The following is a 26,612-nucleotide window of genomic DNA, read 5'->3' on the forward strand; positions in this document are numbered from 1 at the left end:
TCTCACATCAATGCTTCTCTCTCTCTCTCTCATAGATAGATAGATAGATAGATAGATAGATAGATAGATAGATAGATAGGTGTGTGTGATATAGATATTCCTTCTCCCCTTCCTCTAAAAATCAATGGAAAAAATGTCCTCAAGTGAGGATTGACAAAAAAATAAAAATAGAAACATGGTCCTCTCTGTGTGCTCCAGCTGCCAGACTGGTGTGTGGTTCTCACCACATCCTGCACTTCATTTTCAAGTATACTTTTAAATTGTGCCAGTTGCTGGGACAGTCAGGGTAAACCTACTGCTGTTTCTAGCAATGAAGCAGAACATACCAGGCACTGGTATATTTTAACCTGTGTGGTTTATCTTAACCTGTAACTTAGGTCAGGGCTCCCATCTGGCGGGTGTCAGGGCGGCCAGGTGGCAAGGTGCGAAACAGCAGATGTCAGAACCTGCTCATGGAGAAAAGTTTTTTCATGAACTATTGGAATTGCTTCCAAGCTGTGACTTTTCCTTCCAGGTTATACGTAAATTGGAGGTTTATGAGAGGAATCGAAGCCCAGTTCTTGGCTCTTCAGAAGGGGTTTAATGAGCTCATTCCTCAGCACTTACTGAAGCCCTTTGACCAGAAGGAACTAGAGGTGCGTGCTCCACTTGCTGGGCCAGGGCAGGGCTAAAGGCGCAGAGTGAGGCTGCACCGGAGTGTGTGGGGGCTCCCGGGCGAACACAGGGCTAGTGCGAGAGGGGCGCGGAGGGTGTCTGAGCGGGTTAGAAGGCCACTGACCTGCGTGCGTTCATAGCCAGTGGTCAGTGTCTCCGTGGTGGCAGCGAGTCGGACAGCCTGGGGCCTGTTCCAGGTGCGCTGTGGCTTCTGCGATCTCGGTCTGTAGCAGTGAGTCCCCGCAGAGCCAGGAAAGTGTCTCGTTGCCGCCAGCTTCTCCCGCATGTCAGCTTTCTGCTTTCACTCTGTTGTTATTAGACTCAGACAGTTTACTGTCTTCGAGTCATACTTCCTGTCCTCAACACGGCACGGCATTCATCACTTACTGCCTCTGTTTGGTGCCAAATAGCTCCAGGCTTTAAAGTGATTCTCGTCTCTGCCCCCATGCAGTGCAGGGAGCCGCCTCGGAGGAGCAGCTGCAGGAGAGGACCTTGTACTAGTTACGCAAGTGGCAGAAGCCGCGCACACCCTTGCTTCCGCCCCTCTCAGACTTCAGCTTCCCATGTCATTGCCTGGGGGTCACGGAGACATGGCCCACCCTACACTCAGCTCCGGGCAGTCTTGCCAGTGGTTCTTGCTCCCCCCCCCCCCCCCGTGCTCCCCCGGGCAGTGCAGAACCACACCCCACAGGGCGGAGAGAGAGCGCCCATCGGGAGCCGCCAGGTGGTCCTGGGGGCTGGAGACCAGCGGGAGTGCTGTGCGTGGGGCCTCCTGTTGGTCTGTCTCTATTCTTGTCTCAATGTGTGTCTAGTGTATTTGGACATAGTTGCTTCTTTGCACTGGAAACCAACTTTAACTCCTTTCTTGTCCTGGGACCGCGAAGGCCTGTCATGGTGCCCGTTATACATTTAGAAATGACCGCCTCTACCTCTCCCCAGCTGATCATCGGCGGCCTGGACAAGATAGACCTGAGCGACTGGAAGTCCAACACGCGGCTGAAGCACTGCGCGGCCGACAGCAACATTGTCCGGTGGTTCTGGCAGGCGGTGGAGACCTTTGACGAGGAGAGGAGGGCCCGCCTCCTGCAGTTCGTGACGGGGTCCACCCGCGTCCCCCTCCAAGGCTTCAAGGCTTTGCAAGGTGACTGACGTGGAGGCGGGGCTACCGGCACCATGTGGACACAGGGCGTGTAGGGAGACCTGGGGTGTGGGGGGTTGGCTTCCTGAAATGCCACTAGGAAACGGTGTGACCTGCGTGCATTCATAGCCAGTGGTCAGCCTGGTGGAGGGCTCCCCTGGTGGAGGGGCTCCCCTGGTGGAGGGGCACTCGCTCTCTCCCGGTGGCAGGCTCTTGGTTGCCGTTGTGTCTGCTGTCCTTCCCCACGCTGAAAGAAAACACCCACAAAGAGCAGGAGAGGCTGTCAGCCAAACAAAGCCCAGCTCACACCCTGTCCAGCCCTGCAGCCCGGGACTCAGCGGTGGGCGGGCCTGCGTGCCCAGGTCTGTGCAGCAGCAGTACCCACTCGGGGCTGAGCCAGGACAGCCGCGGAGCCCGATGCTTTCCCTTCCCCCACAGAATTGATTGACAGAGGGAGCGCACAAAGGATGGGTTTGGGGGAAAGAAAGCGGTTTTGACGTGTGCTGTGGACAGGAGCGAGGGCCTGGCCTAGCACAGCAGGCTGAGCACCGTGTGGGTCATTAGCTCCAGCGTCCCCGGCCCTCAGGTTCCTGAGCTACAAGTGGGTGGCCATCAGGCAGCTCCCTCATCGGGCCCCGTTCACCCGTCGGAGTGGCCGTGGATGGAGGGGGGGCTGTGGACACAGGCTGTGCCTTGGGAGGAGGCTGGCGGCCGTGGTCAGCCCGAGCAACAGGAAGGTCCTCACAGGCTGTCCCTGGGGTTTGTATGACTTTAGATTTTTGTCGCTTGATAACCCCGATAGCCAGAGGATTCAGGTGAAGAATATAATAAAATTTAGAAAGTTGAACTTCGCATATTAATAGTGACAGCAGATATATTTCATTTATAAAACAGTCTCTGCACTTTTCCGTATTTTACGGATTTCTGAGTGAGAAGTCACTTCCATTCCCTTGGGCTTGGTCCCAGGCAGTTGTGTCTGTTCCTTTCTCCGCCGGGAGCCTTCCGGCTGCACATCTGCTTTCTCACACCACTGCTGCCCTCCGCCCACGGTGGGCCTTCTTGCTGAACATTCCTGTTAAACGTAAACCCCTGGTGATTTAGGGTTTTATCCTTCAAATACCCCCCTGGGGCCTAGGGGGTTCTCCCAGGCTTTGCTCCCTGCCTGTGACGTTCTGAACACCGGGTGTTAGTCACGGGAGGGCTGTGCAGCTGCCAGGGGGCTTGGTGACCCCAGGAGGACAGCGCCTGGGCTGGGGCACGGGCGCAGCGGGTCGAGGCTCGGCCTCTGACGCGCAGTAACTAGAATGTTGTCTGTAAGGTTCTACAGGCGCCGCAGGGCCCCGGCTGTTCACCATCCACCTGATCGACGCCAACACAGACAACCTTCCGAAGGCCCACACCTGGTAAGGACAACTCCGGGCCGTCGCCGTGCCGCAGTGCGCTCTCTGCACAGCGCTAAGCTGGGTCTTATTGGTGCACTCAGCGCTTCCTTTGTGCCGAGTCCCACGGACAGCGGGCAGTGGCACCGCGGGCAGGGACAGCGGGCAGTGGCACTCAGGCAGTGGCACCTCGGGCAGTGGCACCGCGGGCAGGGACAGCGGGACCGCGGGCAGGGACCACGTGCAGTGGCACCTCGGGCAGGGACAGCAGGCAGGGGCACTGCGGGCAGGGACAGCGGGCAGTGGGACCGCAGGCAGGGACCACGTGCAGTGGCACCTCGGGCAGCGACAGCGGGCAGGGGCACCTCAGGCAGGGACAGCGGGCAGGGGCACCTCGGGCAGTGGGACGAGCACTTGGCAGCATCCACTTGCGAGGGTCATCGGAAGCCTCTTCCGTGAGACCAGTTCTGTCGTGAGATGTGATGTTGGCTGTGACTCCGACGGGCTCCCGCCTGCTCTTCCCTGGTCTCGCTGCTGTGTGTGCGTGTGCACACGTGTGCCTGTCAGCAGGGAGAGTGTAGCCTTTAAGTTGGACTCACTGGCCTTCCCTTAGCTGACATCCCTGGGCCCAATTTCTCTCTCAGAGCTCTGCCCGTGACAATGCACCTGCACTGAAAACTGTAACCTCAGCATGAACCTTCTGTGCGATGGGTTCTTTCCTTTGTGGCTTAAAAATCAAAGGAACAGTCACCCTCTGGGTCAGGAGGGCCAGTCCCACTGTTGTCGATGCCTCGGATGTGCTGGCAGGGTTGGGGCTGGGAACCCCAGGAAGTGGGTTCGGATGCCGCTGGCACTGTGCCTTTGGGCCTCCGCGTGTGCGAAATGGCTGAGAGCTGTAAAGCGGGGCCAGGGCTGTGAGGCTGCCGAGCCCCAAGCAGGGGGCAGGATGGCAGGATGGCGCGGTGCGCACACACCGGGCCACGCCCCTCCTCGCAATGCGTTTGCTTTAACAGTTTAGTGCTTGGAGCGAAACGGATGTGAAAAATCTCTGATGCTGAAGCCCCGAGAAAAGGCTGCAACACCATTCCCCGGACTCTTTCTTGACAAAAGCCATCCTCAGTGGCTCAGCCCTTAGTAACACAACAGGCCACTCACTCTGTGTGCTCTGGTCACTATTGTATTTTTTTATTTGTTGAGATAATAGCTTCTTAGAAGGTGTTTTTGTGTGTGTGTGTTTTTTTCACAAACATTGGAAATGAATTTCCCCATAGAAATAGAGTCAGAAATGTAAGGCTCATTTGATCCATTAGAGATTTGACATTTTATTAGTTTTTCAGGGAATTTCCAGGCTGCCCATCTGGGGCTCCGGTCGTCACAGAGGAACGGACATGCGGCAGGTCGTTAGCGGTGGTTGGTTTGACTGCCGGCCACGGGGCTGGTCTGCAAAGGTGGCGTTCCTGGCACTGCGTCACTCCTCCCCAAGACAAACAGCAAAGAGGACCAGCTGAGAGCTTTGTCCTGATATCCCCAGGAAATAGTTACTTAGTTCTACTTTGGTTTTAAAGATCTTAAGATTTATTTTGCTGTATGTGTGTGTGTGTTTAATATATATATATTTTTTTTAATATATTTTATTGATTTTTCACAGAGAGGAAAGGAGAGTAATAGAGAGCCAGAAACATCGATGAGAGAGAAACATCGATCAGCTGCCTCCTGCATGCGCCCCACTGGGGACGTGCCCGCAACCAAGGCACATGCCCTTGTCCGGAATCGAACCTGGAACCCCCGAGTCCGCAGGCCGACGCTCTATCCACTGAGCCAAACCGGTTCTGGCGTAATATATATTTTTATTGATTTCAGAGAGGAAGGGAGAGGGAGAGGGAGAGATAAAACACCATCGATGAGAGAGAATCATGGATCAGCTGCCTCCCACACGCCCCCTGCTGGGGATTGAGCCTGCAACCCGGGCATGTGCCCTGACCGGGAATCAAGCCGCGACCTCCTCATTCATAGGTCCTCACTCAACCACTGAGCCACGCCAGCCAGGCTGCTATGTGTTGATTTTTAAATCTTTGCATTAGAAGCAGAAAAGTACAAAGGGGAAGTGTCCACGCACCACTCCCCACCCCTCAGAACCAGGGAACAGGGCCTTCCCCTCCTCCTCACCCCACCCCCACCGAGGTGCACACTGGCATGAACTCACAGCTGGCTGGCGGCGAGGATGCTCTGCCTGCCTGCCCGCCCGCCCTTGCAGCAGGACCTAGGGCCAGACTCTCCCAGCAATGACTCTCGCCCTTTTGTCCTGTTCCAGCTTTAACCGGATCGACATTCCACCTTATGAGTCTTATGAAAAGCTCTACGAGAAGCTGCTGATAGCGGTGGAAGAGACCTGTGGGTTCGCTGTGGAGTGAAGAGCAACCAAAGGCAACAGATTCTAGCTCACGACCACCAGACCAAAGCCTGCCGCTTTCTGCGCGCCGCCTGCCAAGCGGGCTGAGGCACGGGATTCTCGAGGACCTGGGGGGGCGTCTCCCCGCCGCGGTGTTGGGGAGCGAGGGGCAGGGGACTTTGGTTCATGGCTCCCACCCACCTTTCCTCCTTATGACAGTACTCCCACCCCTCCATCACCCATCCAATAAAATGCAGCCAGGTTTAGCCTGGCTTCGCTCACACAGGATATTCTGCTCCAGTTGTAACATCTGGCCATAGGCTCACTGCCCTGTGGTGTTTACAGGAGGATCTCCCCGAGTCATGAACTGAGCTCAGCCTTCTGCGGGTTTGGACCTGGTAGCTACGCTAGCGATTCTGCCTCAGAACAGTCCTGAGGCCCCTTTCCAGTTCAGCAGCTCAAATTCCAAATCTCACGTCCTAGCAGCCTGCTCTGGTCACAAATTAACTCCCACCTGAAAACTTACTGTAATATACATGCTCCCTGCGACTCTGCCAACGCAGGAGATTCAGTCCCAAACGTGCTTCCCTTTTTGAAAGTAAAGGGACAGGGGCGGCGTTAGCTGGAGGCCAGGGCCTTTCTTTCCAGCGTGTCCTGGTTGAAAATTTTGTTTTGCGGAGAGAAAAATGACCTTTCCTTTTAAGAGTCCTTTTTGCCACATTATCTACCCAGTTTGAAATATTTTCCCAGTAGAAACACCACGTAACAGAGCTCCCAAGCTGTGGCTCCTGCCCCGCAGAGAGTTCAACTGGGCCATTCGGATACTAACAAACTATTATGCGGAAATTACTAACAGCTACACTAATAAAGCAAAATTCTGTTACTATAGCTGCTGGTTTGGTGCAGACGAGCCTAAAGAGGAGCGAGGGAACAAGTAACCTCAGTGACCGAAATCCACCCCAAGTTACTGTTTTATAAAAAGAGGGTGTGGGTGTGACCCTGACAGCAGAGGGAGACCCGCCCTGACCCATTTCCCACGCCAGGTGGTGCGGCTGACAAATGCCACTTGATTGACTTGCCCTGATGTCTTCATGTCATGAGCAAGGCCAAAGCACGCCGAGACCCGAAGTTCCTAGTGCCGTTTTCCAGTTTGCACAAAAGTCTGGACAGTGTTTTAACAAGCAGCTTGGTTCCAGAGAGCTGAGCTCCGTGAAGAACGGCAGCGGCCTCCGGTTTTCCCGTCTGGTTTTTGTTGTTTTTGTTTAGAGGCAAGTGCAGGGTCATGCATTAGCGAGACGTTTCCCTGTTGAAATTTCGCTGTTGAGGCTTCTGAATTAGCCGTTGGGATCCGGCTGTGGGTCAGTGGGTTTGGAAGGAACGTTTGGCCAGCTGTCCCGCTGTTCTGCTGTCACTGATGCTGGACCGTGGGGTGTGGAGGCACACTTGCTTCTGCATTTTGCGGGGTTCCCTTGGCTTGCCCTAGAGGCAGTCTGTCATTTGATGTGGGCATGCACAGACCCTCCCCCTGCACAGAGGTTTGTCCAGTTTATGGATTCTGAGAGCTGAGCCTCTGGGCTACTTTCTGGGCCTCAGATAGAAGGGATGTCACGTGTGACTTGCTGTAGAAGGAAAACGTAGTCCAGTCACTAAGTCCCGGCCGAACTGTGGGCTTTGTCTCCAGGAGTTCCGCTTGGTCCCAGTGGGGCTTGTCCTGTGCCTCATTTTCCACGATGCTTTCTGAGGGCATCCTAGACGCTCAGTGATTCCCTCCGGTCCTCGTAATCTTCTGGAAGGAGGGAATGGAAAGTACAGACCTCCCACCAGGTAGGTCCTCTCTCCTGTGAGCCTGCCCGGTGGGAGGAGGAGAGGACATCCGTCAGGGCTGGCAGGCCTGGCGGCGGAGGTAGGACCTTGCCTATGGCGGGAAACAAGGGTCCAGAGGTGCGAAGGACTTGGAGGCAGGAAGGTTGCATTTGACTCCTTTATAACCGCCTTCCTGCCATGGGAAGGAGCCAGGGGACCATCCTCCAAATCGGCACCTGCCGGCCCCGCCTGTTCTCACCGGTCAGGTGTCGCCTCAGTGAGATCCAGAGGGTCATGTCTGGTCCTCCAGGAGCTGCTTGGGACCCGTAAGGCCTGGGTCTCTGCTTTTGTACTTACACTTGCCCGTGGGCGCCTCGTCAGCTGTGCTGCGAGAAGCCTAGAAAGCAGACCTTCCCAGAGCTCCAGTTTACTCTTGCCAAACAGGCCTACCTGTCCGTGGCATTGCACTTCTAGAACCTTAAATATTGACAACTGTTTGGGCCTTTCGAACCACCCCAAAGAACAGTGTAGCACGCAGTTGGTCAGAGCTCCCACGACTACACTCTGGGTCTGCGGGAGCCCCTCACCCGCCCGCTCTCCTCTGTCCCTTCTCGGCTGTGCCTCTGCCCAGACGCTCCGCCCGACTCTCAGGCTGGCCCTCACCAGCCGTCAGCAGCCGACCCTCAGGGATGTAGCAGACCACCCCCTGCCAGCGCTTTAGGTGGGAAAGCGAAGGGGTTGCTGTGGGGAGAACCCGCCTGCCCGAGGGGGTGGTGGCCCCTGGGTCCCCATTCAGGTGCGATGGTCCTCGAAGCGGAGCGTCAGGAGGGGCCTGTGCAGAGCCAGGGCCCGCCCCACCCCGCAGCCAGGTGCGCGCCGCACGGCAGCCTTCCCGAAACATAGTATGAATTTTTAAAATTTGTTTATTTTTGTTTCTCAACCACTTTATAATGTATTTAATTTATTTTGTAATGTCTTGTTTTTAAGTATTGCTGCTATCCTTGTTATTCTTCCCACTGTTTTTATTGCTGATTTATTTTGTGAAAGTTGTACACTAATGTTCTGTTTTATGTCAAAATCGAAAGTATTTAAAGAAATACTAGTTCTATTTAATGTGGTTATGGAACCAGCTGGAAACACGAAACAAACAGCGACTGTACAGCAGGCTGGACCCGGGAGGGTAGGTCCATTTTGTTACATATGCAATAAACTCACGACTTTACATGATCGGCATCTGTTACTTTGCTGTGGAAACGAGATTCCAGTCTCCTGCCCGCCCCTCGAGCAGGGCGGTCAGTGGTGACGAACACGGAGGGCCGTGCTGAGCGCGCGGCAGGCGCGGCCGAGCGTCCCGGGCTGTTGACTTCTCTTTCACAGCTGGTCGGGTGTGTTGGTTTGGGTTTTTATTTTTATTTTTAATATATTTTATCATGATAAACTATGCATCACATAATATGTATCAATTGAAGCATAAGTTCATGAATATATGACCCAGTGGCATTACATACATTTCACAGTGTTGTGTAACCATCACCACAACTATTCCCAAAGCCTTTTCTTTCCTTTTTATTGAACTGATTGGGCTAACACTGGTTAACAAAATTACACAGGCTGCAGGTGCACAATTCCACACACACCCCCTGCTCCCTGCACTGTGTGCTCGCCACCCCAAGGCAAGTCCATCACCCTTTGTCCCCCCTGTGCCTCCACCTCCTCTCCCCTCCCCCAGCAGTCACCCACTGCGGTCTGTGTCCATGAGTTTTTCTTTTTTCTTTTTTTTTTAAATATATTTTATTGATTTTTTTACAGAGAGGAAGGGAGAGAGATAGAGAGTTAGAAACATCGATGAGAGAGAAACATCGATCAGCTGCCTCCTGCACACCCCCCACTGGGGATGTGCCTGCAACCCAGGTACATGCCCTTGACCGGAATCGAACCGGGGACCTTTCAGTCCGCAGGCCGACGCTCTATCCACTGAGCCAAACCGGTTTCGGCTTTTCTTTTTTCTTAATCTCTCCATCCCTGACCCCAAAACCTTCCTATCTTCTCAAACTGAAACTGTGCCCATTACCAATAACACCCCTCCTCTCCTCTCCCCCAGGCCTCGGTAACCTGTGTTCTACTTCCTGTGAGTTTGCCTGTTCTTCATATAGGTGAAATCATACAATATTTGTCCTTCTGTGTCTGATTCATTTCACTTAGCATAATATTTTCAAGATCCATCCATGTGAGAGCATATATCAAAGTTTACTTTTTTCATGGCTGAGCAATAAATACTCCATTGTAGGGATATACCACATTTTGTTTTTCCATTCATTTAATGAACACTTGGTGTGATACGTTAATTTTATGTGACAACTTGACAGGGCCATGGTACCCAGAAAAGATTACAGACAGATATCTTGAGTCTTCTTTAATTTATTTTAGCAATGTTCTATAGTTTTCAGTGTATAAGTCTTCTGTCTCCTTGGCTAAATTCAGTCCTAAGAATTGTATTCTTTTCAATGCTAGTTTAAATTGAATTGTTTCCTTAATTTTCTTTTTGGATTGTTCATTGTTAGTGTATGGAAACAGCTGATTGTGGTTTGCTGATTTCATTTGTAGTTGTCAAGTGGATATGTATGTTCTTTGGGGTTTCCTGCAGAAGGATCATGTCTGTAAACAGACCATGTCATTCCTTCCTTCCTAATCTGGATGCCTCTCGTCCTTTCCGGCCTAGTGGCTCTGGCTGGCCTTCAGCACTGACAGTGCTGATAGAAGCGGTGAGTGTGAGCACCTGCTCTTCGGAGAGCTGTCAGTCCCTCACCCTGGAGTGTGATAGCAGCTGTGGGACTGTTCATCTGTGGCCTTTCTTGTGTTGAGGTAGTTTCCTTCTGTTCCTAGTTTGTTGGGTGTTTTCATCGTGAAAAGGTGTTCAATTTTGTCAAATGATTTTGCTGCATCAATTGAGATGATCATTTGTTTTTCCCCTTTATTCATTTATATGGTATGTTACATAGATTTATTTCGTATTGAATAATCCTTGCATTCCAGGAATAAATTTTGCTTTGTCATGATGCATTATCCTTCTTATGCTGTAGGATTCAATTTGCTAATATTTTATTGGAGATTTTACATCAATACTCATGAGGGATAGTAACCTATCGTTTTCTTGTGGTGTCTTTGGCCTCATAGACTGAATGAGGAAGTGTTTCTTCCTCTTCAAGTTTCTGGAAGAGTTTGAGAAGGGTTGGTAGAATTTACTAGTGAAGGTCCTGGGCTTTCTTGGTTGACAGGTTTTTTACTACTGATTTAATCTCCTTGCTCATTGTAAGTCCATTCAGATTTTCTGTTTCTTCATGATTCAGTCTTGTGTGTTTCTAGAAATTTGTCATTTGTTGACCTATAATTATTCATAGTACAGTTGACCCTTCAACAAAATGGGTTTGAACTGCATGCATGGATCTACTTCCTGAATAAAAACCACACATTTTATTGGATAAATATATTGAAAAAAATTTTTGAGAATTCCTTAACTACCATGAAGCAGTTGTATCGATTACACTAGAACATTATAAAGCAATCATATTGCTGCTTCTTTGTTATCAATGGATAAATCACCATACTGTCAGTGAATATAAATTTTTTCACATTACCTTTTCATTTTTATGTCTAATGTTAGTAATACCTATAACATTTACAGTATTTTACATGACAATATAGATGTGGTTACTACTCATAGATAATTCATCTTATAAGCAGACAATGTAAACTTAGAGTATTGATAAATATATACAGTAATGTAAATGAGTTTCTCTTATGGTTTTCTTTTTCTTCTTTTTTTTTTTGGCAAAGCTTCCCATGTAATCTTTCCTTTTTTTAGATACATTTTTTTAATATATTTTTTATTGATTAAGATATTACATATGTGTCCTTGTCCCCACGTTACCCTCTACCCCCCCACCCCACCCACCCCCGCTCATGCCCTCACCCCCCCGTTGTCCATGTCCATTGATTAGGCCTATATGCTTGCATATAAGTCCTTTGGTTGATCTTTCCCCCTTACCCCCACCCTCCCCTACCTTCCCTCCAAGTCCCGACAGTCCAATCAATGCCTCTCCGTCTCTGGATCAGTCCTTGTTCATCAGCTTATGTTGTTCATTATATTCCACAAATGAGTGAGATCATGTGGTATTTATCCGCTCTCCAGTTCCATCCATGCTGTGGCAAATGGTAAGAGTTCCTTTTTCTTCTTCCTCTTCTTAAAGAATACCTTTCAGCATTTCATATAATGCTGGTTTGGTGGTGATGAACTCCTTTAGCTTTTTCTTATCCGTGAAGCTCTTTATCTGACCTTCTATTCTGAATGATAGCTTTGCTGGATAAAGTAATCTTGGTTGTAGGTTCTTGCTGTTCATCACTTTGAATATTTCTTGCCAGTCTCTTCTGGCCTGCATGGTTTCTGTTGAGAAATCAGCTGACAGTCGTATGGGTACTCCCTTGTAGGTAACTGTCTTTCTCTTGCTGCTTTTAAGATTCTCTCTTTATCTTTTGCTCTTGGCATTTTAATTATGATGTGTCTTGGTGTGGTCCTCTTTGGATTCCTTTTGTTTGGGGTTCTCTGCGCTTCCTGGACTTGTAAGTCCATTTCTTTCACCAGGTAGGGGAAGTTTTCTGTCATTATTTCTTCAAAAAGGTTTTCAATATCTTGCCCTCTCTCTCCTTCTGGTACCCCTATAATTCTGATGTTGGTACGCTTGAAGTTGTCCCAGAGGTTCCTTACACTATCTTCATATTTTTGGAATCTCTTTTCTTTTTTCTTTTTCGGTTGGGTATTTTTTGTTTCTTTGTATTTCAAATCTTTGACTTGATTCTTGGGATCCTCTTGTCTGCTGCTGGATCTCTGTAAATTATTCTTTATTTCAGTCAGTGTATGCTTAATTTCTAGTTGGTCCTTTTTCATGTCCTCCATGGTCTCACTATACTTATTGAGGGATTCATTAAATTTATCGGCGGTTTCCATAAAATTCTTGAAAAACCTTATAAACGTGGCCTTGAACTCTATATCCAGTCATTTGCTTTCCTCCATTTCTGCCATTTGTGACCTGTTTCTTTGTCTCCGCATTTTGGCAGCTTCCCTGTGTTGATAGAGTGGCCCTGTGCGCCAGGTGTCCTGTAGGGCCCAGTAGCTCAGCCTCCCCAGTTACCTGGGGTGGACACTCTTGGTGCACTCTTGGTGCCTTGGTTGTTGTAGAATCACTGGGAGGAATTGACCTCCAGGCCAATTGGCTGTGAGAATCAGCTGTGTCTAAAGTGGGAGAACTTCTGTGCTGAAGACACCCTTCTGGGGCAAGACTTGCTTCAGTGGGGCTTTGGTGCTCACTGAGTCTGCTCCCTGAGTGTGTCCCTTATGGATCTGAGGAGTTGCAGTCTGGATGGTCCCCCTCTGACCACTGGGTACAGTGGCTCCTGGATCTAAGGAGGTGCTAATTCAGCCTCTGCCTGAGGCCACACAGCAGGAGCCACGAAGAGGCTCAGCTGTGAAGCAATGCAAGCCGCTGCGGGGCCTTGGGCCTTCTCTTGGAAGTTCCGGGTCTGCCTGGCTCGGCTGCAGTTAGGTACATTCACATGCAAAAGCCTCTGCCGCAGCCTGGGTGGGGCGGGGTCTCAGGGAATCAAAGGGCGGATCAAGGAGCTATGGCTGATTCTCCGCCCGGAGTCGCGCGTCTCAGTGTCCCAGTAACGGCTGCAAGCACCTCTGAGGGAAAGCCGCCTTCAAGTTCGCCCGCTGCCGGACAGCCCAGCTTCTCCCCGTATGAGTCCTGGGTCCCCAGAGACTTCCCGGAACCGGAGTTCAGAGCAGTCGGGAGCTTGTGATTCAAAAAGACAGCCGCGTCCTCAGGTGCCACCCCCTTTCCTCGCGCGCGCGCGAGCCGCCGTACCTCTGCACTTCACCTCTGCAGCGCCTCTGGCTCTCAGCGTGCTTTTCTTTCCTTCTAGTTGTAGAATTTACACTCAGCCAGCCTTTCTGTTGTTCTGGATGATGTTTGCTCTGTCCTTTGCGGTAATTTTCAATTGTTGTGTGAGGCGACAATTTCCTGGTGTTTACCTATGCCGCCATCTTAGTTTCTCCCCCTAGATACATATTTTTATTGATTTCAGACAGGAAGGAAGAGGGAGACGAGATAGACATATTTTTTTTAATTAAATCTTTATTGTTCAGATTATTACATTTGTTCCTCTTTTTTCCCTCCATAACTCCCCTCCTCCCAGTTCCCGCCCCACCCTCCGCCCTCACTCCCCACCCACTATCCTCATCCATAAGTGCACGATTTTTGTCCAGTCTCTTCCCGCATCTCCCACACCCTTCCCCCCCCAAGAATAGTCAGTCCATTCCCTTTCTATGTCCCTGATTCTATTATGATCACCAGTTCATTCTGTTCATCAGATTATTTATTCACTTGATTCTTAGATTCACTTGTTGATAGATGCATATTTGTTGTTCATAATTTGTATCTTTACCTTTTTCTTCTTCCTCTCTTCTTAAAGGATACCTTTCAGCATTTCATATAATACTGGTTTGGTGGTGATGAACTCCTTTAGTTTTTCCTTATCTGTGAAGCTCTTTATCTGACCTTCAATTCTGAATGATAGCTTTGCTGGATAAAGTAATCTTGGTTGTAGGTTCTTGGTAGTCATCACTTTGAATATTTCTTGCCACTCCCTTCTGGCCTGCAAAGTTTCTGTTGAGAAATCAGCTGACAGTCGTATGGGTGCTCCCTTGTAGGTAACTGAGTTTCTTTCTCTTGCTGCTTTTAAGATTCTCTCTTTGTCTTTTGCTCTTGGCATTTTAATTATGATGTGTCTTGGTTTGGTCCTCTTTGGATTCCTTTTGTTTGGGGTTCTCTGCGCTTCCTGGACTTGTAAGTCTATTTCTTTCACCAGGTAGGGGAAGTTTTCTGTCATTATTTCTTCAAATAGGTTTTCAATATCTTGCTCTCTCTCATCTTCTGGCACCCCTATAATTCTGATGTTGGTACGCTTGAAGCTGTCCCAGAGGCTCCTTACACTATCTTCGTATTTTCGGATTCTTTTTTCATTTTGCTTTTCCGGTTGGGTGTTTTTTGCTTCTTCACATTTCAAATCTTTGACTTGATTCTTGTGCTCCTCTGGTCTGCTGTTGGGAGTCTGTATAATATTCTTTATTTCAGTCAGTGTATGCTTAATTTCTAGTTGGTTCTTTATCACAACATCGAGGGTCTCATTAGATTTCTTGAGGATCTCACTATATTTATCGGCAGTTTCTAGAAAATTATTGAAAGACCTAAAAAGTGTGGTTTTGAGCTCTATATCTTCCATTTCTGATATTTGCGTCCTGTTTCTTTGTCTCTGCATTTTTTTATGTTTTCTTGGTGCACCCCCTAGTGGTCTTTGTGCGCAGTCTTGTAGTTAAGCCTTGATTGTTGTAGGTAATACTAGGGGGGATTTGACCTCCAGGCCAAGTGACTGTGAGAATCAGCTGTGTCTGCAGTGAGAGAACTTCTGTCCTCTAGGAAGGTGCTAATCTAGCCTTTGCCTGAGGCTATCGGACAAATGCCTCTGTGCAGGGCTTGGTCGGGGTGGGTCCCAGGGGATCTACAGGGTGGGTGGAGCGAGCAATTATGGCTGCTCTCAGTCCTGTCCCCAGGGGCTCTGCCTCTCAGAGTCCAAGCAACCGCTGCAAACCTCGGAGAGCCTTCGAGTTCCGACCGAAGCCAGACAGTCCCGCTTCTCCCATTTGAGTGTGGGTCCCTAGAGACTCGCCCGGATCTGGAGCTCAGAGTCTGAGACTCCCTCCCGATTGAAACAGACAACCGCGCCCTCAGCCGCCAGCCTGCTCCGCGCGCACCTCCGCACCTTAGTATTTGACTTTCAGCACTGCGCCTCCTCTGAGTCTCGGTATGCTATTCTCTTTCCTCCTAGTTGTAGAACTTCCACTCAGCCAGCCTTCCTGTGGTTCTGGATGATGTCCGTTCTGTCTTTTAGTTGTATTTTTGAAGTGGTTGTTCGAGGCAGCAAACTCCGGCGTTAACCTATGCCGCCATCTTGGTTTCCTCCAGAGTCCTTCGAGATAGACATATTAATGATCAAAGAAAATCATCAATTGGCTGCCTCCTGCATACCCCACACAGGGGATCGAGCCTGCACCCTGGGCATGTGCCCTGACTAGGAATCGAACTGAGACCTCCTGGTTCATAAGTTGATGCTCAGCCACTGAGCCACACCAGCCAGGCTCCTTTTTAAAGATTTTTTATTGACTTAGAGAGGGAGAGAAACATGCATGTGAGAGTAGAACATCTATCGGTGCCTCCTCCACACTCACTACCTGGGAATGAGCCCGCAACCTGGGCATGTGCCCTGACCAGGAGTCAAACCAGCAACTGTTCAGTGCATGGGAGGATGCCCAACCAACTGAGCACCACTGGCCAGGGCCCTTGTGATTTTTTTAACACTTTCTTTTATCTGGTTACTCTTTTATATGACCACAGTATATAAGACATTTACAAAATATGTGTCAATTGACTGTGTTATTGGTAAAGCTTCCAGTTAAAAGTAGGCTATTAGTAGTAAGTTTTTCCACACTGCTCGGCTGGCCTGGCTCAGTGGTTGAGCGTCAACCTATGAGCCAGGAGGTCATGGTCAGGGCACATGCCTGGGTTGCAGGCTCAATCTGCAGTGTGGGGCATGCAGGAGGCAGCCAATCAATGGTTCTCTCTCATCATTAATGTTCCCCTCTCTTCCTCTTCCTCTCTCTCTCTCTCTCTTTCCTCTCTCCCCTCTCAAATCAATAAAAATATATATATATTTAAAGTTATCTGCAGATTTTCAACTACACAGGGGTTAGCGCCCCTAACCCCTGCATTGTTCAAGGGTCAACTGTGCTCTCATAATCCTTTTATTTCTGTAAAATGTATAATTACTGTCCCCTCTTTTCTGATTTTAATTTTTCTTATTGGCTAATGGTCTGTCATTAGTCGATTTATGTGGGGGGTTTTTAAGAACCAACCCTTGGCCTCAGTGACTTTTCTGTTGTTTTTCTCCTCTCTATTTTATTTATCTCTGCTATATTATTTCCTTCCACTGCTCGCTTAGAGATTTAGGGTTTTTTTTTCTTTTTTATCTAGTTCCTTAAGGTATAAAGTAGACTGATTTGAGACCCTCTTCTTTTATAATGTAAGTAAGCACATACAGCTATAATTTCCTTCTTACTACAGTTTTTAGTTTTGATATGCTATAACTGCATTGTCCTTTATCTCAAGACATTTTCTATTTTCCCTTGTAATGTGTTGCTGAATTTACACATATTTATGAATTTCCCTTTCATTACTGATTTTATTCCATTGTGGTAAGAAAAAATACTTTGTATGGTTTCAATCTTTTAAAACTTCTTGAGGCTTGTTTTATGGCCTAACATACATTCCATCTGGAGAATGTCCCATGTACATGTGAGGGTATGTGCGTTGTGCTGCTGTTGGGTGGAGTGTTCTGTGTACTGGCCTGTGTTATTCGGGTCCTCTTTTCCTGACTGATCTGTCTGGGGTTCTAACCTATTAAAAGTAGGGTATTGAAGTCTCCTACTATTATTGTAAAGCTATTTTGACCTTCAGTTTTTCAGTGTTTGCTGTGGGTCTCTTTGAGTTTATCTTAGTTGGAATTTGAGTTTCTTAAATATGTATGTCCGTTTTCTTTTCTAGCATTTCTTGCAAGGCAGGTCTGTTGGTAATGAGCTCCCTCAACTTTTATATCTTATTTCTCCCTCATTTTCAAAGAACAGTGTTGCTGGGTATAGAATTCTGACAGGTTTGGGTTTTTTTTCTTTCATCAATTTGAGTAAATCAACCACTGCTTTATGGCCGCCAAGATTTCTGATGAAAAATTTGCTGGTAATCTTACTGACAATTCCTTGTGTGTGACAAGTCTTTTGTGCTGCTTTTCAAGAATCTCTTTGTTTTAGCCTTTTGACAGTTTGATTATAATGTATCTTGGTGTGTCAGTGAGTCTGTTCTACCTGAAGTTTATTGAACTTCTTGGATTTGTAGATTTGTGTCTTTTACAAAATTTTTAAAGTTTTCTGTCATTTTATTTTTAAGTTGTTTCTTTCTTCTGCCGGCTTAAACATGCTTTTGAACTCCTCTAAGGAATTTTCATTTCGGATTGTTTTCCTGTCATTGTCTGCATCTTTCTTTAGTTCTTTGAGCAGCTTTCAGATAGTTGTCTTAGTCTAGCAAGTCTGCTGTCTATGCTTCCTCAGTGACGATTTTTTGTGACTTTGTTGAAAAGTGAACATTTGAATCTTATAATGTAACTCTGGAAATCAGATTCTCCCCAGATTTTTTGTTTGTTTATTTTTTCCCTTGTTAGAAGTGTCTCTGAACAGCCAAGGTGAAAAAGCTTAAGGTTTTCTCGGGTCTTTCCTGTGCCTGCATCTCTCCCTGGGTATAGGAGGTTGCTAACACACACACAGTATCTCGCCGTCTCATAGATCAGGATCCTGGCACAGCTCCGTTTGGTCCTGCGCTCTCAGGGCTGCACCAGGGAAGACCCTCTCCAGCCCTCGGGTTGTTGGCAGATTCATTTTCTTGCAGGTTTGTGACAAGGGTCCTGGTTTCTTACTAGTTTTTGGCTGTGAGCCCACCGTCAGTTCGTAGAGGTTGTCCGTGAAGTTGCTTTTGAATATCCTGATCCTTACATGCTGGGCTCCCCAAAGGGGAAAAAATAGAACAGCCGAGGCTGCTCTTTTAAACCCCTTGGAAGCTTCTTTACCTGGTGGGGGAGCAACACGGCTGCCTGTCTCTGTGTCTGCACCTCCCTGGTCAAAAGCAGCGACCGGAACACAGAACCAGAGGCTTGGAGGACAAGGTCCTTATTTTCTACCCAGGCTCCAGCAAGGTGGAAAAGGTGGGATGAGGAACCTCTTCCTCCTGGTTCCCCCATGTTTCTTGAGCCCCACCTTCTCCTCCCCTTTGGGGAGCCCAACATGAAGGATTAGGATATTCAAAACGCTCTGGCAGGGCTTTCCTACTGTCGCAGCCACAGTTAAACAAGTCAGTGTGCCTGCCCGTGCCCACGCCTGCCCTGCTACTATCTTGATGACGTTTTAAAAGCCTGCTCTCTTGGGACTCTCTAGTCTGTTCCTCCATCCTCTCCCCACCACCATAAACCCCGGCCCTCGCACAGCTCCCGTCGTCTGTACTTCACCTGGCGATGAGGTGCAGCTACGTGCACACTGCACATACACCTATAGATTGCTTTTCCTTGCCCATGCCCTCAAGAGGGCAGAGATAGGACCTGGGACTGAGCTCTGGCTTTGTACGGTGGCCTTGCACATGTGGCCTGGCCTGTGCCGCAGCTTACTCTTCTGTAAGATGTGGACCACAGCACCTCTCTCCCAAGAACACTGCGCCACTTCAGTGTGTTCTTGAGTGAAGTGCGGGAACCGGGCGTGTTTGGCAGGGCTGCTGGGCGGGCACTTGTCAGAACCAGGGCTCTGGGCAGAGACGCAGCCCTGTGCCCTGCTGTTTGAGGTGATGCGTCTGGCAGAGGCCTGAGGCCCAGTGGACAGTCCTCAGGACCCAGGTTCCTGAGGAAGGAGCACTGAGCTGTGATGGGCCAGGACCCAGGGTGGGTGCCCAGGATGGACCCACGGCCCCGCAGGCTCAGGTCCTCTGTGTCCATCACCTGTGTCCCCAGTGGCCAGGCAGAGCCCGGCACTGAGGCCTGGTCCTCCCCTCCAGACACCGTCCTTCCCGACATTCAGGACCTGGACTAGGCCCCCACCCCCAGGAACTCTCCTTCCACGGTCTCCTGGGCCCCACACGCTCCCCCACCCACAGAAACGACTACACCGGCGCTGGATTCCACTCTGTCCACACAGCCTTCCACGGGCCAGTGACAGACCCAGAGCCTCTGGGCCCCCTCAGCAAACTCTGCATGAAGTAACTGGGAGGTTTCTCCTCTTTCAGCTTCATGGCTTTTAGTTTAGAGATGATACAAAGGTTCAAATTAGAATCTGGGTAGAATTTTTCTAGAATAATGATAACAGCTACAGAATGTGAATCTTACAAGGTAATTGTGTCCACTCCATTCCATTTGTAGGTAGTGCTAATACAGAAGTGTTACTATTAAGTCCACTAAAGCAATCCATAATACAGCAGTAATTTTTTGTCTTCTGAAATAATTTTGACCATTTTCTCTTTTAGTTTTATTGCTGTTATTGAAGTGATTACACAGTAGCTCAAATGAAAGCTTCATAATGCTATAATTTTTAGGAAATGATTTATAAATGTACAGTTATAAAATGTGATCTTATTACAAACTTATTTCCATCTTATTTGGCCTCTGGCTAGTATAAAAACAATACTTTTGTTTTGCTACGTAAGTATATTCTGTTGTCCCAGAAAAGAGCAATTTCTTGTCTCTCTTCTAAAATAATGTTCATTTTCTCATTTCGTTTCACTTGCCTACACAGCAGCATCATTTGGGGAAACTGGCAACTTGGTCTCTGTCCCCTTTCACAAACCAGAGAGAGCAAAGCGGACGGAACGTAAGCTCATATACAGAAAGACCTAAAGAAGTGCATATCAAAAAGCTGTTAGAACTAATAAATGAATTTACACCACACCTTCCTAAGGAGCCTTTTTATGCATTTTCACCTATTCACTCCCCGTGGCAAGGGAACAATAAGAACACATAAGAAGAACACATGTTCTGGTGGACCAGGTAGCTCAGTTGGTTGGTGCATCATCTCGTACACCAAAAAGGATGTGAGTTCGATCCCCGGTCGGGGCACCTATGGGTGGCAACTAATGAATGTTTCTCTCCTACATTGATGTTTCTGTCTCAAAAAAAAAAAAAAAAATCAATAAACATAGCCTTGGGTGAGGATTAAAAAAAGAATGTGTGGTCTGGTATAAAAATTAATAATACTGTAATGTGTTATAAGTTCATAACAAAATATATATTAATAGCACAATGGTAAGAGAGAGATGGAAGGTTACTGTTGTCAGATTCTTACATTGTAGGTGAAGTGGTAAAACATCATTTGAAGGTAGACTGGTGAGTTCAAGATGAACAGAGTAACTAGATAATTCACTAAAAAGAATGCAGCCCGCCTGGCGTGGCGCAGCGGTGAGCACCGACCTGGGCACCAGGAGGTCACGGCTCGATTCCCAGGCAGGGCACATGCCCGGGTTGTGGGCTCAATTCCCAGTGTGGGGCGTGCAGGAGGCAGCCGATCAGTGATTCTCTCTCATCATTGTTGTTTCTATCTCTCTCTCTGAAATCAATAAAAACATTTTAAAGTAAAAAAAAAATATGAAAGACAAGAATTTATATGTTATCCAGAAACATGTAAGAAGTTTAGTACATCATAACTAGGTTTCCTCACACTACGTTCACAAGGTATAGGAGCAAAAATAGATCTGAATTATATTTGGTGGTATTTTATTTAAGATTTTCATCTATATGTGTACATGATATAGGTCCATACTTTTTTTTGTTTTGTTAATCCTCATTCGAGGATATTTTTCCATTGGCTTTTAGAGAGTGTGGAAAGGAGGGAGGGAGGAAGGGGAGAGAGAAACATCAATGTGAGAGAGACACATCGATGGGTTCCGTCCTGCACCCGCCCTGGCGGGGCAGGGGGATCAAACCTCAGGTAATTAGGGGCTAATTTCAAAAATATATAAGGAACTCATACATCTTAACAAAAGGAAGACAGACAATCCAATTACTGGTAAAAATGGGCAAAGGACCTAAGTAGACACTTCTCCAAAGAGGACATACATAAGGCTAAGAGTCATATGAAAACATGCTCACAGTCACTGATCATCCGAGAGATGCAAATCAGAACAACAATGAGGTTCCACCTCACACCTGTCAGAATGGCTATCATCAACAAATCAACAAACAGCAGTGCTGGCCAGAATGTGGAGAAAGGGGAACCCTCATGCAATGCTGGTGGGAATGCAGACTGGTGCAGCCACTGTGAAAAACAGTATGGAGTTTCCTCAAAAAATTAAAAGTGAAACTATCATTTGACCAGTGATCCCACTTCTAGGAATATATCCTAAGAAACCAGAAACACCAATCAGAAGGAATATGCACCCCTATTCATAGCAGCACAATTGACAATAGCTAAGATCTGGAAACAGCTCAGTGCCCATCAGTAGAAAAGTAGATAAAAAAGTTGTGGTTCATTTACACCATGGAATACTATGCAGCAGTAAGATAGAAGAACCTCTTACCCTTTGAGACAGCATGGAGGGACCTGGAGAGTATCATGCTAAGCAAAATAAGCCAGAGAAAAAGATAAATACCCCATGATCTTATATGTGGTATCTGAGGAACAAAATAGATCCAGAGACACAAGCATGGAACAGACTGAAGAATCTCAGGGGGAAGGCAGCAGCGGAGGGTGGAGGGCCATTGACTGGGGAACTTAACATGCATAGCCCACGGACACACACAGTGTGGTGAAGGCCTGGGAGGGGTGGGTGAAGGTGGAGGGGGTCAATGGGGAAAAAAGGCGGGACATCTGTAATACTTTCAACAATAAAGATAAATTTTTTAAAAATTAATAACAATCGTCTATATCATCAGCATTTAATTTTAAAAGAACATTTAACATCAAAACTTTTCATAATAAAATAGTATAATTTTGATTGTCCTTTCTGAATACCTCACTTTGGTAAACTGATTTTTTTCCTACTGATGGATAAAAACTTTAGCCCCAGCTCACAGTGGTTCATAATCCAGTCTTTGTTACCCCTGGTTTGACCCTCTTCCCTCCCCCACCCCCCCAATTAGCGGTTCATTAGCCAGGACAGCCGGTGCCCATCAGTACACCTTCCTCTTCCCTCCTGAGGTGCCCACCAGCCTGTTGCAGACTGCCTCCTGTTCCCCCATGTTTCTTGAGCCCCACCTTTTCCTCCAGACCCAACTCATCTCCCATATCCCCTTTTTTATATTATTTGGTTAATCCTCACCCGAGGATATTTTTTCCATTGATTTTTAGAGAGTGTGGAAGGGAAAGATCGAGTAAGGGAGAGAACCATCGGGGTGAGAGAGACACATCAGTCGGCTGCCTCCTGCATGCGCCCTGACGGAGCCAGGAACTGACCCTGTAACCCTTCAGTGCGCAGCCCGCTGCTCCAACCACTGAGCACACAGGCAAAGGCTATTTAACAGGCTTAACTCGCTTTACTTTTCTTGTATAAAATACAGCCCCGACTCGGCACAATTCTCTCCGGTCCATCCATGCGGTCCCCTACGAGCGGGTGGTGCTTGCTCACCCTGTGAGGCCGACCACTGGCACCTGATCTGACTTCCAGCCTCCACCACTGTCCCGGGTCCAAGACGGCACCAGGAGAGAACCCTGGACTCGCCTCCTCCCCTGTCCTGGGTCCAAGACGGCACCAGGAGAGAACCCCGGACTCGCCTCCTCCCCTGTCCTGGGTCCAAGACGGCACCAGGAGAGAACCCCGGACTCGCCTCCTCCCCAGCACACGGAGTCAGCAGCTACGCCAGGAACAACGTCCCGTGAGAAAACCTAATGGCTGAGCTAGGCCCGCTGGCCCCGCCGCCCGGCTCAGCCACAACCATCCGTCCGGGGGAACTGAAACACTGTTTCTCCTGAGGAGCCAGGGGTCTGAACCCCACATTGAGTTCCCCAACTCTTAACACCTGCACCTGAAAGACCAGCCCCCAGAACACCTAGGTTTCAAAACCAACATCTCCGGCCCATGAGACAGCGAGGCACATAATGAACTAAGAAGTGGCTCCGCGGGGCCAGGCGTGCACTTACCTGCCAGCGCCCCCCAAGGTGTGCAGACTTGACGAACAGGCTCCGTCTCCAGGCATCAGCGTGGGGCTGAGGGGCAGGCACCCAGTAACACATCCAGGGCTGCTGGCCTGCGGCACCTCCCGGCTCCCCCACCCCACCCCCAGGCTCCTCAGCAGGTGGGCGCCTCCCTCTCTCAGCGCCAGCCGTTCGCCACACCTGGGCTTAAGCAAGCAATTTGCTGACCATCAGCTGCGTTAAACTGGGAAGGAGCCTCCTCTTACTGGACTCAAGGCTTCACCAACTGTTCTTAAACTATTTCGTCTTATTAAGTCTAGAGAGACTGAAAGAAATGATTTAAATAATTATAAAAATCCTAAGGAACTGATTTCCGTAGGTTCTGCTGGGAGAGAACAGGGTTTGGTTGGGACTTTGAGTCTAATTGTAGGAACTGGGTGAACGGGGATCAGCGGGTCCATGGCCCAGCGTGTATGCGGGAGCTGCTTGTTCCTGTGGCTTTGCCAAAGGCCGGCCTGGGTCAGCGCTGGGGGAGATTCCTGGGGCCAGAGACCCTCCTGGCTCCCTCACCTTTGCCCATTGTTCCACGGACTGCTTCCTTGATGTGGGAACTGCTTTTTTTCCCTAAATGCAAATTGTTACACTGCAAATTGCTAATTTCATTAACCAATGTCACCCCAATTAACTTAATAAAAAATACTCAATTAAGCCCTAGCTGGTTTGGCTCAGTGGGTAGAGCATCGGCCTGCAGATTGAAGAGTCCCGGGTTCAATTCCAGTCAAGGGCACATGCCTGGGTTGCAGGCTCAATCCCCAGTTGGGAGTGTGCAGGAGGTAGCCAATCAATGATTCTCATCATTGATGTTTCTCTCTCTCTCCCTCTCCCTGCCCCTCTGAAATCAACAACTATATATATATATATATATATATATATATATATATATTTTTTAATCAAAAATGTTATAGCCCTAGCTGGTTTTGCACAGTGATTAGAGCATCAGCCCACAGACTGAAGGGTCACAGGTTTGATTCTGGTCAAGGGCATGTACCTGGGTTGCAGGCTCAATCTTGGCCCCAGTTGGGGCACCTGCAGGAGGCAGCCAATCGATGTGTCTCTCTCACGTGGATGTTTTGTCTGTCTCTTCCCCTGCTTTCCACTCTCTCTGGAAATCAATGAAGAAAATATCCTCGCATCATCTTCATGTCCTTGGCCAGGCGGCCCGGCCTGGTGATGGGGACCACTCCTTGTCCTCAGTCATGCCTCTGTGAGCTCCGTGGCCTTGGCCCCAACCCAATTGTTACCTTGGCTGGCCACAACCTCTCTCCCTCTCCCTTCTTCTCCCTCTAAAATCAATCTCTAAAATCATTTTTTTAAAAAGTTGGTTAGAGCATCATCCTGATACACCAAGGTTGTGGGGGTTCGATGCCCAGTCAGGGCATATGTGGAGGCAACTTATCGATGATCCTGACATTGATGTTTCTCTCTTTCTCTCTCTCCCTCCTTCTCAAAAAATGTAAAAAAATATATAGATAGATAGATAGATAGATAGATAGATATAATCACATAACCTTGGGTAAGGATTAAAAAATAACCTTGGGTAAGGATTAAAAAAATAAATGTCTATGCCCTGACCAGTTTGGCTCAGTGGATAGAGTGTCGGCCTGCGGACTGAAAGGTCCCAGGTTCGATTCCGGTCAAGGGCATGTACCTTGGTTGCGGGCACATCCCCAGTAGGAGGTGTGCAGGAGGCAGCTGATCGATGTTTCTCTCTCATCGATGTTTCTAACTCTCTCCCTTCCTCTCTGTAAAAAAATCAATAAAAAAAAATATATATATTTTTTAAATGTCTAATAACAACAGTTAACACCTTGAAATCGTGTTTGGAGAATCAGGCATATACTGTGTGTGGGGGTCGCCCATCAATGAGCCGTTTTCCTGACCTTCCTCATCCCTGAGGCCCAGCTCCCAGCGACGCCATGTTCAGGTGAGGAAGCTGCGGCTCACAGTCCTGGAGCCACTGGCTCAGATGCGACTGCAGGTCCTCGATCCTGCCACTTACAGATGGAGCCCAGATCCCCCCGCCCCCGCCGGCTGTTCAAAGGTTGCTTTTCCCAGGAACCAGAGTCAGCGTCCCCGGGCAGGTGTGGGCGAGCCCTTCGCACCAGTGCACGGACTCGACTCCCTTTACCCGAACGCCATTCCGAAACCACCACGCTGCGCGCTCCTCCCAGAGCACAAGGCACACGGGACCCCAGGCTCGCAAAGCCCGAGCACAGTGAGGACCGGAGGCACCTTCTCCCCGCAGCCTGCCGCCCGCATGGCACCTACTAGCTGCCAGTCTGCAGTCACCTGTCATTCTAGATACCCGACCGGCTCCTGTCATTCTGAATCCAAGACACCTTCTCACAAAGACAACTCTCCAAGTAACTGTAAAATAGTTTACAACTAGCTCCACAAATAAAGGGAAGAGTCCAGTCAAATGGACACCTGGCCCCTTGACCTCTCCCATGTTCAGGTAGCTCCGTGACTGCTCTGGGACGGTGGGTGAGCTACACATGCTGAGCTGGAAGTCCCTTCTCTGTAAAGCAGGGGCTGCCACCTGGGGGCTGCTGGGCCCCCTATGTCTGAGGACTGAAGACATACGTCTAAGGGCACCCGCCGCTGAGGATGAGCTGGCATCCCAGGTGCATGGATTATGCTCCTTGGACTGGATTGTGGTGAGATTTGAGTGAACACAGCTGCAGGCTTCACCCCACCCCGGCCTGGGGCACGGGGACTGCCTGGGAGTCTCTGGCCTGAGGCGGCCGAGTCCTGGCCCTGAAGGAGGCCTGGCTGACTGGCCCGCGTTGTGTGGCACTTCCTCCTGGGGCAAGTCCTTCTAAATCCAGAATCATAATTTTAGGACTAAAGTAGCAACCACCAGGCCTCTGCCCTACTGCATATTTCTCGTCCTGTGACATTCCAGCCTCGCCCTCTGCGTGCTCCAGGGAGCAACTCCTCAGCTCCATCCACTCCCCACCCGAGGTGCTGACACACGGGGCGAAGGACAAGGTCTAGTGGAGGTGAGCGCAGGGAGAGGCTTCAAACAGGGAAACAGCCCTGCAGGGGCACAGCGGAGGCCTCGGCACGGGGCGCTGCTGTCTGCAGCCATTTCCCCCGCTGCACACACAGGTTGTGGCAGCCTGAAGCATGGAAACAAAGCTGAAAGAGACCAGATTCCTGGGCACACCGGTCAGGACCAGCATGCCTCAGGGCCATCACAAACATGCGCAGCGCCTGCTTCAGACCCGGCTCCAAGCCGAGAACCTGCCCAGGAAGGACGCGTGGAGCAGGCGCGCTGGCCGGGAGCGCCAGCCCCAGGGGCCAGAGGAACATCCGGGCACAGGAAGCACCTCACAGAAACAGGCATCTTAGCACATAAGGGACAACACC

The 26,612-nt window shown here is 49.0% G+C and overlaps 1 protein-coding gene across 13 annotated transcripts in view; it reads left to right on the plus strand.

Annotated features, from left to right (window-relative positions):
• The window catches only part of SMURF1 (SMAD specific E3 ubiquitin protein ligase 1), an 86,258-nt gene extending 77,668 nt beyond the window's left edge, over positions 1–8,590 (plus strand). For 2 of the 13 annotated variants that reach the window (XM_036315689.1, XM_036315691.1), the window contains 4 exons: positions 515–635; positions 1,594–1,795; positions 3,111–3,195; positions 5,483–8,590. In XM_036315689.1, coding sequence (XP_036171582.1) covers positions 515–635; positions 1,594–1,795; positions 3,111–3,195; positions 5,483–5,582 — 508 coding nt within the window. In that variant the 3' untranslated portion in view covers positions 5,583–8,590. Of the gene's footprint in view, positions 1–514; positions 636–1,538; positions 1,796–3,110; positions 3,196–4,508; positions 4,869–5,482 lie in introns of those variants that run through there. The other 11 variants (XM_036315690.1, XM_036315692.1, XM_036315683.1 and 8 more) reach the window with 8 other exon arrangements.
• Positions 8,591–26,612: the final 18,022 nt, after the last annotated feature.

This window comes from Myotis myotis, unplaced genomic scaffold, assembly GCF_014108235.1.
Source record: "Myotis myotis isolate mMyoMyo1 unplaced genomic scaffold, mMyoMyo1.p scaffold_m19_p_6, whole genome shotgun sequence".
NCBI lineage: Eukaryota > Metazoa > Chordata > Mammalia > Chiroptera > Vespertilionidae > Myotis > Myotis myotis.